This window comes from Heterodontus francisci, chromosome 33, assembly GCF_036365525.1.
Source record: "Heterodontus francisci isolate sHetFra1 chromosome 33, sHetFra1.hap1, whole genome shotgun sequence".
Classification (NCBI taxonomy): Eukaryota; Metazoa; Chordata; class Chondrichthyes; order Heterodontiformes; family Heterodontidae; genus Heterodontus; species Heterodontus francisci.
In genome coordinates, this window is record NC_090403.1 from 38,111,627 (window position 1) to 38,126,106 (window position 14,480).

General features: G+C 39.7%; 1 protein-coding gene across 3 annotated transcripts in view; it reads left to right on the plus strand.

Annotated features, from left to right (window-relative positions):
- The window catches only part of hdac5 (histone deacetylase 5), a 384,161-nt gene that overhangs the window by 51,623 nt on the left and 318,058 nt on the right, over positions 1-14,480 (plus strand). For 2 of the 3 annotated variants that reach the window (XM_068013317.1, XM_068013316.1), the window contains one exon: positions 3,587-3,778. The exons of the other annotated variant lie outside the window; for it this stretch is intronic. In XM_068013317.1, coding sequence (XP_067869418.1) covers positions 3,757-3,778 — 22 coding nt within the window. In that variant the 5' untranslated portion in view covers positions 3,587-3,756. The remainder of the gene's footprint in view (positions 1-3,586; positions 3,779-14,480) is intronic. 3 annotated transcript variants of the gene reach the window in all.

Here is a 14,480-nt window from a genome sequence, read left to right on the forward strand (position 1 = left end):
ATATCATCATTCCTTCACAGTCACTGGGTCCGAAATGTGGAGCTCACTGCCTAACAGCACTGTGGGAGTACCTTAACCACATAGACTACAGCAGTTTAAGAAGACCCACTACCACCACCTCGGGCAACTAGGGACAGGCAATAAATGCTGACCTTACTAGCAGTGCTCATATCCCCAGAATGAATTTTAAAAATGTAGACTTCTTAGCAGTTTTGTTTGGAGACTTAAGAATTGTGAAGGTTTTCTAAGCATGTCAGATACCTGGTTGATTAAAACTCTCGCACCCCTTCACTGCAGTCTCTGTGACCTATCAACTGATGACATCATGAGCAATGTGACCTCTGGACCTTGGCATTCTTTGTCAGACTTGATTCTCTTTGATAAAATTGTAATAAATTGGAATTTTTAAATTCTTAATCTTATTTAGAGATACAGCACTGAAACAGGCCCTTCGGCCCACCGAGTCTGTGCTGACCAACAACCACCCATTTATACTAACCCTACAGTAATCCCATATTCCCTACCACCTACCTACACTAGGTACAATTTACAATGGCCAATTTACCTATCACATGCAAGTCTTTGGCGGTGGGAGGAAACCGGAGCATCCGGCGAAAACCCACGCAGTCACAGGGAGAACTTGCAAACTCCACACAGGCAGTACCCAGAATTGAACCCGGGTCCCTGGAGCTGTGCAGCTGCGGTGCTAACCACTGCGCCAAAAAAACTGTATTAAATCATATCATGCAAAAAATGCACAGAAACATCATCTAATTAGAGGCTACATTACAATGTTGTTTAATACATTGATTATTCCACTTGTGAAGTAGAGCTGTGTACCTTACACAAAATGTTGTGTATTAGTTACAACCATGTCAGAATGGCCAAGCACTTAACACTGGTGCAGAATACATTTTAAAAGCAGCACCTAAGTGCTAAACATTTAAAAATAATCACTAAATTTACAAGTAAGTTTGCATGACAGTATTTTCCTGATATTTTGACTTTCAATAGTTTATCTAGTTTTATTGATGCCATTAATTTTCTGTATCAGGGGCTGAAATGTTGTGAACTTTGCACTTGTTACTAGTTAAATGTTGCAGTAGAATCTCTAATGGGCCAGTATACAACAGCTAACATGTTTGAGCATAGCACAGTGATTAGTTACACTTAGTGCTGGCAAGTTGTGCATTTTTCGGTGACTGTCAAGCCTAGTATTTGCAGCAGAAATGGATCATAGGCAAGTTATGTTAGTCGGCTTGAAAAGTGATTCCATATCATTTGGTTTTGTTCCATATGTTTTATAGCGTTTATTGTGTCCCAGGCTCCTCCTGTTTTCTTGTGCTCCATTGATTTGGGGAGATTAAATGGTGGTTTTTCCACAGCTGCTATTTGTGCCACCATGTGATCAGGCAGCATTGCTTTTGTCCTTTTTTTTCCTTCCCACTTAATTTAGATTGCTGCACACAAAAGAGCATATTCCATTTAACAATCCAGCCTAAAATGAGTGAATTGAAGACAGCTAGGTTTGTGTAACAGTCAAAGTTGGGGGTGAGAAGTTAGGTTTTCTACCAGTGGCAGCTCCTTAAAATGTACTTGGTTGACCATGTCTTTCATCACCCCTCTTACCTCTTCTTGCTTTTCTTGCTCTGTGCCCATTAGTCAATATGTGCAGTGCCTTGGGAAGCCTTGTCATGCTAAAAGTGCAAGTTATTACTGCCGTGATGGTTATATCAAATAAAATAGCAGCATTGTTAAATGTCCATAATTCATTGCTAGCAACTTTTTTAAAAATCCAATGCTAGTTGCCTTGATTGAAAGTTTACATGCTAATGCACATTTCCACTTGAGGAAGTAGCTCTTATTATTGTATGCAGTAGTTGTTCTTCATCTGTGAGAATGGATGGTGAGTGTTGGCAGACTCAACAGGCAGAAGAGTCCAGCTGTGACCCTGTCCTTGCCTGATGTTCATACATATGCAAGGTTCACTAGCAGCTGGGTAAGAATCAAAAGTCCTGGTTGACGATGAAGAATGAAGCCTGGGACCTTCCTCATTTCTGGTTTTTCACATAGTACATTCTACAGTGAATTTTTTGTATTAGCAGATCGCCAATTTTATTGCTCCCAGTAAGTCGGAGGATAAGTTTACAGGTCAGATTATGTATGTTAAATCATAAGTGTGGTAGAGAAAGTTTTACAGAAGGAGCAATGCTTAAAGAAACTGTGTGCTATGATCTTAGGTTGCGCAAGTAGAGTCAGATGAATTATATGCGTCTGAATAGGTTTGGAGTGCTTGGGATAATTGTACCACAATGTGCAGTCTTAGTCATGGAGTCATTATGGCACAGAAGGAGGCTGTTTGGCCCATCAGATCCATGCCAGCTCTCTGTAGAGCAATCCAGTCAGACCCAGTCCCCTGCTGTATCTCCATAGCCGTGCAAGTTTATTTCTCTCAAGCGCCCATCCAATTGTTCTTTGAAATCATTGTCTCCACTTCCACCACCCTTGTAGGCAGCGAGTTCCAGGTTATTACCACTCACTGCGTAACAAAGTTCTTCCTCACATTCCACTGCGTCTCTCACCCAGAACCTTAAATCGATGTTCTCCCGTCCTTGTATCATCAGCTAATGGGTACAGCTTTTCTTTGTCTACCTTATCTAAACCTGGCATCCTGTACATGTCTTATCAAATCTCCCCTCAATCTCCTTTGCTCTAAGGAGAACAATCCTAGATTCTCCAACCTAACCTTGAAGTTAAGATTCCTCATCCCTGAAACCATTCTGGTAAATCTCCTTGCACCCTCTTGAGGACCCTCACATCCTTCCTAAAGTGTGGTGGCTAGAACTGGACGCAGTACTCTGGTTGTGACCTAACCAGAGCTTTTTTAAAGGTTCAGCATAACGCCCCTGCTTTTGTACTCTATGCCTCTATTTACAAAGCCCGTGATCCCATATGCTTTGCTAACCACTCTCTTAATATGTCCTGCCAGCTTCAAAGATTTGTGCACATGAACCCCCAGGTCCCTCTGTCCCTGCACCTTAAGTCTCCATTTTAAATTATGTCCTAATTTTAGATAATTTGATTTTTAGAACATTTGATTTTACCTTATTTATAACTAAAAAGCAAAATGGAGCAATTTGGGAAGCAGAGATATAGAGTTGGTTGGGGCATAGGAGTTTCTCTGTAGTAATGGTTGAAGGGCTAGCAGATGCAAAACTGTCAAGCTAGGCTGTCACTATTGACAGAAGGGTTTGATTATGGCATGACAGGTTTGCATGGACATTTCTATTATAAATGTGGATATAGGAATTTATAATGGAAAAATGAAACTGCATGTATGTAGATGTAAGATTTTTAATGTATAGATGAGTCCTTTGAACTCATAATGTTGCATTCAGAGATAAGTTGCATTTAGAAAAAGGCAAGTTGGAGACTCTAGTTTTCATTCAGATGTCAAATCTTTCACGCATTTTACCAATCAAAGTATATCTCAAAATGATTTGTAACGGTTGATTTGTTGATCTGCAAGGGCTAAATGCAACAATGCAAAATACATTTATGCTCTTGTTTCTCTTTTGGTATACAGCACCACACTTGGGAAGAATTACTTGCGCCTGATGTGGGAAGGGATGCCAACCTAATGTAGAAAACCAACAGTATCTGCACTATCTTTAATCTCAGCGGGATCTATTAGTTTGTCTGTTGTAAACAAACGAACATTGCGTGGCAAGTGCTTCCAGTGAGACCAGGTGAATCATGAGCTCTCCAGATAACACAGGTAATATTTTCAGTGTCTTTTTTTTTTGAACTTTCTTTCATTATTAGAATGATTCATTTATGAAAATATTGTGAAGATCCAGTATAGAGGTTCCTAATCTGCAAATTGAAGAGAAGATATTAGTTTCAATATATTGTCATGCAGTAGCATGACGATTACTGTCAAAATTTGAGTCTCACTGATTTGTCATAATTTTATGAAAATAAAATAATCAGTTGTTTCATACTAATTTGCCTATTTCTCCTTTCATTCACCGTTAATGTTCCTGCTGAAGCATTATAGTGTATGTGGTCTTGGCATAAAAACATGATGGAAATCCTGTCAGCCTTTTTGATTATGTAGAATACTCTATAAAATAGCTATATTTTTTAAATGTTGGAGAATGTATTATTATATACTCATTGAGTTCCTGCAGCCTTACAGATTGGTCCATGCTAGCCACAATAATTTAGCCACGAGTAGCCTGTTCTATCCTGATGATCAATTGCACAAGAGCACACAACACAGCAACTTTCTTTCTCAATTGTCCTTCTTATTTTTTTAAAGCCCTACTTTATTTCTTGATATATTTACTGGATTTTATAACTTTTAAAAATCATTTTTGAAAAAAAATTTCCTCTCTTACCTTCTCATTAAGTTATGAGTTATTCACCTTCACTGCTATATGCCAACATAAATAGCTCACAACTAGCCACATGCAGTGCTCCTGGATCCTTCAGGGAGGCTCAGAGACAGAAAGATACCGATACACCAATTATGGTCAGTTCCTTGGAATCACAGAGAGAAAGTAGGAAACAATCTGAAAGACAGACATTGAGGCAGACTAGGAATTATTGAGCAGGAAGCAAGCAGACAGATTCCCTTTGTCAGAGAGGAGGAGTGCACTTATTATTTTTCTGTCTCTTTCATGGGCAACTTTAAAGATGGCAAGCTGTTTTATCTCAATTTTAGAAGCTGGCCACACATAGCAAGTTCATGCTAAATCATTATCTTTTGATTTCACATCTATTAATACATTTTCCCCTTTTTAATTGTATAGGGAGTTGTCCTATATCTTGCAGTTTAGGAAGTTTTGTAACTCATTGTATGAACTATTGGAGTCCTATAAAGGAGAGAATATGAAGCGCTGAGAGGATGGCGTGAAAATTGAATGCCTATGCTTCCAGAAAGGATAGGGGGAGTGAGAGAGAATACATATACAAGCCGTCATTAAATAGAGAAATCAAAATGCAGTACATTTTTAAAAACTTGGCAGTATTTTCAAGTGGCAGTATTAACGATTAGGTGTGTTGGCAACAGTCTGACTTCTCTGTTCTCCATTTATACTATTTACTTGCATATTACAGATGCAGATATGATGGTCAACTGCAAAAGTCCCCACTTGACAAATTAATTTCAGTCTCTTAAAATGTAATTAAGATAGCAAACTGGAGTTTCTCAGATAAGAGCTATCACATGATAAGAAATCTTAAAATATGTGTAATAACAAGAAAAGAATCTCCCAATGGGTATACAGTTCTTTCTTTCTTTTGGGCCTACAGTATTTAACAGGAAAGGTGAGTCTCTTGCCATTTAAAAAAAAACTCTTTCTTACAAAAGTAGAATGCACTACCATAAATTTATTTCTGCAAACTTTGAATTCGCAGGAATGCTTGCTTTCTGTAGATGTGGTATGCTTTTCCTGAATATTATATTATGTCCTTGAAATGGTGTAATTCCTCAATTTGTAAACTGGGTCATTACTGGTTCTCTTTGGCAGTGTACATTGTCTTATTGTACAGTATCAGCTTGTTGATATGAGCTCAATTACAGCTTCAATTGATTAACCCAAGTTGGTGTTGTTTGAATTAGTCTGTGTTTGGGCAGGAATATTGTATTCACGCTGGTATCAGACTTTAAGAACATAAACCAAAACCAAATTTGATATCCTATGTCTGCAATTAAATTACAGTAAGTGTGAAAAAGGAAGAGGGCATGAGTTATTGTATCTCAATACAAGTCCTCCAGTTCAAGAATAAGGACTTGAGACACTTTGTTATTCATTCATGGGATGTGGGCATCGCTGGCTAGGCCAGCATTTATTGCCCATCCCTAATTGCCCTTGAGAAGCTGGTGGTGATCTGCCTTCTTGAACTGCTGCAATCCTTGTGTAGGTGCATCCACAGTGCTGTTAGGAAGGGAGTTCCAGGCTTTTGACCCAGCGACCGTGAAGGAATGGCAGTATAGTTCCAAGTAGGATGGTGTGTGGCCTGGAGGGGAACTTGCAGGTGGTGGTGTTCCCTTGCATCTGCTGCCCTTGTCCTTCTAGGTCGTAGAGGTTGCAGGTTTGGAAGGTGCTGTCGAAGGAGTCTTGGTGAATTGCCGCAGTGCATCTTGTAGATGGTACACACTGCTGCCACCGTGGGGAGGCGGTGGTGTAGTGGTAATGTTACTGGACTAGTAATCCAGATGCCCAGGTTAATGCTCTGGGGACATGTAATTTTCGAATCCCACCATGGCAGATGATGAAATTTGAATTCAATTAGTAAATATGGAATTTTAAAAAAAAGCTAGTCTAATGGTGATCATTGTCGATTCTGTAAAAACTCATCTGGTTCACTAATGTCCTTTAGGGAAGGAAATCTGCCATCCTTACCTGGTCTGGCTTACATATGACTGATTCAATGTGGTAGACTCTTAAATGTCCTCTGAAAATGAGCAAAAGGGTTTACTTTACCCCCTCTGCTCGTTCCCTGATGTGAGATTTAAGAACACTTTCTCAACAAAATTTAGAATGATGTATGTATGCTGGCATGACCTTTGAACATTCAGAATTCTCTGGCCTACATTCTTCCGTAAACTGAGTTTCTCTATCTCCCAGCACAAAAGAAATGAAGACCCAAATCTTGAGTATGCCCATTCATACTCTTCTGTGTTAACAAAATAGCAACACATTTTAAAATGCATCAATTTTATTTCGAAACAGAAGAGCCACCAATCGATCTGAGTGCATAATGTTTTGTGTGTCTCGAGTAATTTTCCTCTGTCTGTTTCAAAATCCAACCAGACACTTTCTATTAAAATTAGCCATATTTCAACAAAAATAGTTTTCTAGCTACAGTTGCCATTACATATTCCCAGTCTGCCTTGATCTCCTTCTTGGGCCACCATCAGCAGAAGAACTCTGGTACAGCAGACTTTGACTGGAAAGGGAATGAAATGCAGCACCATCTTTTTTTCCTTCCTAAGAAATAGCTGATCTGTTTACGTCATTTTTTAAATGAGGAATGTACTTTTTAATGGTGTTCACTTCACTGATCTGTGACTTTGCTTGGAACGACAGTGAGGGTTGCTGTGAGAACTTGATGGCACTCAGGTTGCAAATACGGTGGGAGATGTACAAGTCTATTTAATGTAAGATAGTTGCATAAGTATGATGTATAACTACAAAATCTAACCACCTTCCCTTGGCATTTAATTGCATTACCATTGCGGAATCCCTGACTATCAATGCCCTGGGGAGGGATCACCATTGACAAGGAACTTAATTGGACCAGCCAGATTAATACTGTGGCTAGAAGAGCTGGTCAGATGGTTGGGTGTTCTGTGGCAAGGGACTCACCACCTGACTCCTGAAAGGCTTTCCACTATCTACAAGGCATAAATCAGGGGTGTGATGGAATACTCTCCACTTGCCTGGATGAATGCATCCCTAACAACACTCAAGAAGCTCAAAAGTATTCAGGTCAAAGCAGTCCACTTGATTGGCATCCTATCCACCACCTCAAGCATTCACTCCCTCCACTACTGGCGCGCTGTGACTACAATGTGTGCCATCTACAAGATGCACTGCAAGAACTCGCCAAGGCTCCTTAGACAGCACCTTCCAAATCCGTGACCACTACCACCTAGAAGAACAAGGGCAGCAGATGCATGGGAACACCACCAATGCTGACAGGGAAGGGGAGTGGTCAGAATTCCGAAGGGATTGTTCCCTCCGTGACACCCAGGTCCACTCCTCCATTACCCCCAATACCTCATCCCCTTCCCAAGGCACCTACCCATGCAATCGCAGGAGGTGTAATACCTGCACTTTTACCTCCTCTCTCCTCACTATCCAAGGCCCCAAACACACCTTTCAGATGAAGCAGCAATTCACTTGTACTTCCAATTTATTATACTGTATTCGCTGCTCACAATGTGGTCTCCTCTACATTGGGGAGACCAAATGCAGATTAGTGACCGCTTTGCGGAACATCTCCGCTCAGTCCGCAAGCATGACCCCGCACTTCCGGTTGCTTGCCATTTCAACACACCCCCCTGCTCTCATGCCCACCTATTTGTCCTGGGCTTGCTGCAGTGTTCCAGTGAACATCAATGCAAGCTCGAGGAACAGCATCTCATTTACTGATTAGGCACGCTACAGCCTGCTGGACTGAACATTGAGTTCAGTAATTTCAGAGCATGACGGGCCCCCATTTTTATTTTGTATTTCCTTTTTCATTTTTTATTTTAATTTGTTTCATCATTCATTTTTCTTACCATGTGCCTGTTTTTTTCATGTTTGTGCTTTGGGCCAGGGCTGTTCATTTTTCTGTCTATTAAAACCCTCTCTGCGCTGACGCTTTGTCTTTCAACACACCATTAACATATCGTTTGCCTTTGCTCCATGACCTTCTGGTCAGTTATTCTCTGTGACCCTGTCCCATCAACACCTTGCCTTTTGTTATCTCTTGCCCCACCCCTGCTTTATTTGCTTAAAACCAATTGCATTTCTAACCTTTGCCAGTTCTGATGAAGGGTCACTGACCTGAAAAGTTAACTCTGCTTCTCTCTCCACAGATGCTGCCAGACCCGCTGAGTTTTTCCAGCATCTCTTGTTTTTATTTCAGATTTCCAGCATCTTTTATTTATGTAACACTAACTATTTGTCATTGCTTGAAAAGGATATTTCTGTGTTTGTTGGATCTGTCAATATTACATGAGAGGAATGTAGAAATAATCTGTGCAAAGCTGGAATAAAGAAAAGAATTTTCAAATGATTAGTCAGCTGTTGAAATTAATTTTCCAGTGTGATTAAGATTGTAAATAAAATGTTCAACTGCATATAATGAAGATTAGCTGCATACTATTATATCTTTTGTACAGTATTCTAAGGAGCTGTCATGCATCTAATTTTGGTTTCCCTACCTGGAGGGAAAATAGCAAAATAGTGTAACAGAGCAACTAGGATGATTTCAGATTTAAATTCAACTGCTATGAAGGTGCAGTGGATATAAAGTTAAAGTAAAGAGGGTGGAATCGGTATTACATATTTGTTTAAAATAATAATGGCCCAGGTTTTGTGGTAGCAATGACGGTGAAACTGTCAGTATTCACTGTCACTATTCATCTGAAACTTACAACAAATTCTGGAGTCCACACATGTGCAGCTAAATGCAGAAATCCAGACGTTGCTGTCAATGATTCGATGTTTCTCCAGAGAGTGGGCTGTTGAGGATCCCTTACGAAAGAATGAAATCATTGAACTGGCGAGAGCTTCCACTCTTGCGTTGTACTTCTCACTGTAAAACCCTTGAAAAAGTTTCACCTTGTTGAATGAGATGTAACTGGGTTTTTAATGACATACCAAGTTCATAAGTACTGCTGAACAGCCTCACTGGCCCTGAAAAAGTAATTTTACATTTGTTGACTGTCAAATTTCTCCATGAGATGGATTCCACCTTAGTTTTTTAAAGGATATTTTAGCTTTTACCTTAATCCTGTGTGTTTGTCCCAATCATTTATTTCGTAATCTGTAAAAGCAAAAAATTAAAAGTGAAGGGAATTAGTATATTTTATTTCTTGGTTTGTTATCTATGAGAATACTTTGATGTGATTGTCGTCAAGTAGGGTAGGCAGCCATCAACGTTGCTGGATGCCTGGAGATCCCCTTGACTTGACGCCTGATTCAAACTGATGTTGGGATAGGGGCGAGCCATGCCTTGGAGATCACTGGATCTTTTTGGGGAGCATTCTTCAAGGTCTGCGCCAAGCGTCTTTGCTTTGCTACTGACTGCAAAATGGAATTTGATAAAATAGATACTCAACTTGTTGTAGATGTAGTGCATAGAATAAGAAAGTATTATTGAGATTTGGAAGAAGGAAAGGCCTGACAAAGCACTTGGGTATAAATTCTTATCGCAGAATTTTAGCAACATGGAAAAACCTGTTTCCAGAAATGGCAAGACTGCAGTTTCCTTCAACAGAAAGCTAATTTCTGACTCTTATTCATGGCATTCTTTGAGAAGAGAGGACAACTTTTGGCTTCTAACGATAGTTTGAACTGATTCCCTAGGTTTTGAACATTACTGCCTCTCATCTAAATTTTGAAATTAAATAATTGTAAAGCAGTGGATCTCCCACAGTATTATTTACAGAGAGTCAGGGGATATGATGTTTTATAATGATTAGAGCAGGAACATGGGATGTATTACAATTGCTGTCCTATGACAACGCATTCACTTAGTCTTTTTTTCTTTCTCTTGTACGTGTGCGTGCACACACACATGACCACCCGAGCCTCATTGTGGTGTCTGTATCGCTTCACGCCTGACTCTTTTTTCATTATTTTTTTCCACTCTTAAGCCTCTACTCCTATCTGAGTCTCATCTTTTGACTTCAGTTTCTTTTCCAAATGTTGCTTTACTGAAGTACTCTTTTTTTTTTAAATGTATGATGCAAGCTGGGAAGCAGTACTGGGAGACTGAGTAGTGGGATTAGTCAAAGAAAAGCAGAAGTGCTGCAATATGTTTAGGTGAGATATGATGTGAGGTTGTAAAATGGTGAGGATCAGGTCAGGAAGAAATGGGATCAAAAGAATCAGGTCAGGAAGGTCTAGGGTAAAAGGATGTAGGAGTGTGGGGTTGACACATAGAAAGGAGAAGCTGGAGGGACCTATAGCCTTGAAAAGAATGACGAGCTCTGAACTTGCGAGCAATTGTGGAAGCTGACATATGGGAGCATTAGGGAACAGTCAGTGGGGTTATGCTGCAGACGACTCTGGGATCTTGGAGGACTCGTGCCATGTTGGGGAGGGGATCCTGGGATGTGGTAGGAGGACTCCTGTGGTGGAGGGAAATGTGGGATAACTGCAGGGTGATTGTGCCTGGAGGTAATCAGAGGATGCAGGCACTCTGCAGTATGTTAGCTGAGGAAACAATATGGTTGCTCAAAGAAATTGGAATTGTTTTACTGGCGGATTGGCTACTTTTATGGAACTTACAGGATTTATAGTTTGTTTTTGTGAGTTACTTTTTTTATTCTTTCATGGGATGTGGGCATCATTAGCAAGGCCAGCATTTGTTGCCCATCCATAATTGCCCTTGACAACTGAGTGGCTTGCTAGGCCATTTCAGAGGGCAGTTAAGAGTCGACCAGATTGCTGTGGGTCTGGAGTCACATGTAGGCCAGACCAGGTAAGGACGGCACTTTTCGTTTCCTAAAAGAAAGCATCAGGTACAAGTGTGCCGGATATTTTGCAAGTGAAGCTTTGCATGTGTGATGGACAATTATGAATGCATGCCAGACTAAACGATTATGTTATTAGTGAGAAGCAACTTTAACCAGATATATTCTGTATTGATTAGCACTCATCACTATAACTGACGTGAGGGGAGTAGTCCAAAGGTTGATTTGTGGGAGAAGCTGTGAGCTGGCTGATCAGCTGTTGCAGCATCAAGTAATATTCCCAATTAGAGGAATGGAGTTGAGTACAGCCAGAGAGGACAGAGGCAGGTGGGTTCAAGGAGACAGAGCAATCAGCAGTGCACAGTAATTTGGGGACTTGTTCTGTCAAAGGGGTGCGCTCTGTGTTGCGTCAAATAACTGACCATCTATACAGATAATTCAAATTTATCAAACAGTAAAATACAGTTTGAATCAAAAGACTTGAGTTTTTTTTTTCTCTCGGCATGATTCATAATGGTATAACCTCCCTCCCTCCCCCTGAGAGTATGGCAAGTTCCAGTGACATGAATGGCTAGAGAAACCAGATACAATCCCACTGCATGCGTACCCTGGTTGCATAACTGAACAGTTTGCTGCAGAGCTGCCTTTGCTTGCACATTCTTCAACAAGATATCTAAGCGTGAGCAACTTCCCATCCCAGGTAGGTGCTCTCAGGGCATTTGTTCCTATGGAATTCGATAATGGTATTGAGAGAACTTCATGGCAGAGGTCAGCAAGAGGCTCAAATTTAAAAGATTATCTGTCAAATGAAAAGGTCGTACCACCTCTTGCTGTTGCTTGTTGTCAAAGATGCGACTGCTTGCCTTTTTCCTTTTTTGTCCTTGTTTTTGTTTCCTTTTTCATTAGTTATTTGTAAATGTGGCTTATTACTAATGCTGCATTTATGATAACCTAATTGGCTGTTTTATTCCACCAGCATTTCAGCGTACTAAAATTAAGAATTATGCATTCTGCACACAGTTTTGTGAGTCTCAAAATATTTTCACGAGATTGCATTAAGAGTTAGAATGGTAGCTAATTTCCTCTCTGCTGGAGCTATTTTTCTGTTCTTTGTCTTTTTTATTATTGGTTGTATAGAATGTTACATTATTTAATAAAGGATTCTGTGTGCTGGAGTTCACAGAAAAAGCTTTCTCTGTGGGTTAGAATAGATTTATTCAGCTTCCATACAATTACACAGTGATTTATTCGTAACCTAGGCATTTCATCAATGCATACACGAGGAAAATGGAAGGCATCTGAATTATTAGTTTTCTGCAGAAGGATCTTGAGGAATTTTTATTTTATAAAAAATGTAAGTGAAATGTGGATATTTTTGAATTTATTGATCAGAACATTTAATCCAGCCTTCTTCAATTGGAAGGGTGGAGGTGAAGGTGCATGTTACATAATTTAGTTTTTGTGTTCATTGGGATGAAGAATATCAGTATTGGGAAAGGAACCCAGCATCCTTATTGAGCCACCTTTGGCAAGATATTTAACCAAATGCAAGCGTATTTCCTGCATTCAGCCACAGTTGTGTGTGCCAACTCTGGTCTCGAAAGAGAAGCCCTGTTTGTAGCTGTGAAATTTCCCCCCTTTTTTAACATCTCTGAATAAGATTGCCACAGTTTGACCTAACTTGTCACTTAGTTACCTTTTAAAGTGATCAAAACAAGGAAGCTTCCATCCAGTTTCAGCTGGATTCAAAACTATGTTCCAGTGTTGAAGAGCATTAAAACTCACTGTGTTGGTGGTTTTCGGTAGTTGGCTGATTTTCTTCTGAGTAACTTGAAGACTTTAAGTTAAACAGATAAACTTTAGAAGTGACTTTCTGCTTGTTTATTTTTAATGATGGGCAAGGTATAAATGAAAAGATTCTGTGCATGTTTTAACATACTACAAATCACAGTTCCTTTTAAGGGAATGTTTTTCATACAGTTTGTGATTTTATCTTTCATTTCATTAGTATTGATTTAATGTAACTTAGCAGAAGTTCTCTCTTTCATTTAACATGCATATAACAAGTTAAACTGCTTTCATCCCTGAGAGGAAAATCACCTTCTCTACTGTCCCTTAGGAAACTTGATATCTGGGTAACCAAATGATCTTCCCTCCAGTCTGCTGTATATAAGGCTTAATTGTGAAGTGTGCCTTTAATTTTTACTTCTGTCATTGGCAACAGATCTGTTAGTTATTTCCCACACCAGAAAATTTATTATAAATATTCTGTGAATTTTTTTTATTGCCACCGTATGAATAGAAAAATTTGATTGAATTGATCCTGGTCATTTTCACTGTGGGCACATGGTAGGCCCTTGCTTAAAAATTGCATAGATCATTTTCAGCACATGATGTCCATGACTTCATTCTGAAGTGGGGCTTACTCTGCAACTAACTTAGTTCACTGGAATTTCACAGCGATCTGGCTACATGAATATGGAAACTCCATTGTTTGTGCACATACATCAAGGACCATCTTGGCACAGGTATTTTTTCATTCCCAGATGGAGAGTGGATCTTAGGCAGGGACTATTTACTTACTTATCTTCCTTAATAACACACCAGTCAAGTTTTGTATCGCATACAGAGGGAGTTGAGGGGGTGCTGTGGCCAGCTTTGTACAGGCTCCACTAATGTTATCCAAAATTTTCACAATGGAATTTTTATTTAAAACTATGCCACCTCTTTCTTTTACTACAGTAGGCCTCCAGACCTGTCATAGCACACTTTCCTGGTGTGACTCCACGTCAAAACTGGGGAGCTCACTTTCCAGATGTAAATGGCCTCTGTGGCAAGAATACAGCCGAGGTCAGTGGGACACCTTTGGAGTAGGCTGATGGCTTGTCCCAATCAAATACAGCAGGGCCAAAATCCTAGACTGATATGTTTACAGATGCTGGTGGCCCTGCTGTGTGGTTCCTGCATTTTCAGTTCTATTTTAAGGGTTGCATAATATTGTCCTTGTTCTCACCATAGCTGTTAAATTAAACCTTGTTGTCTCTTCCAATGAAAATAATATGCACCTCTATCGCTGATGAGATAGGACTTCAGTCTTGTCTTTGTATCTTTTTTTTGGCACAAATAAATACTTGAACAATTAAATAAAATAAGAAGTTGAAGAATTGATTTTTGTGCAGCTTATACATTTCAGGCAACCACTACGTAAAAGATCTGTTGCAATGCTTAAAGGAATATGTAAGTGCTTATTTTGTTACCAAAAGGAGAAAGTACA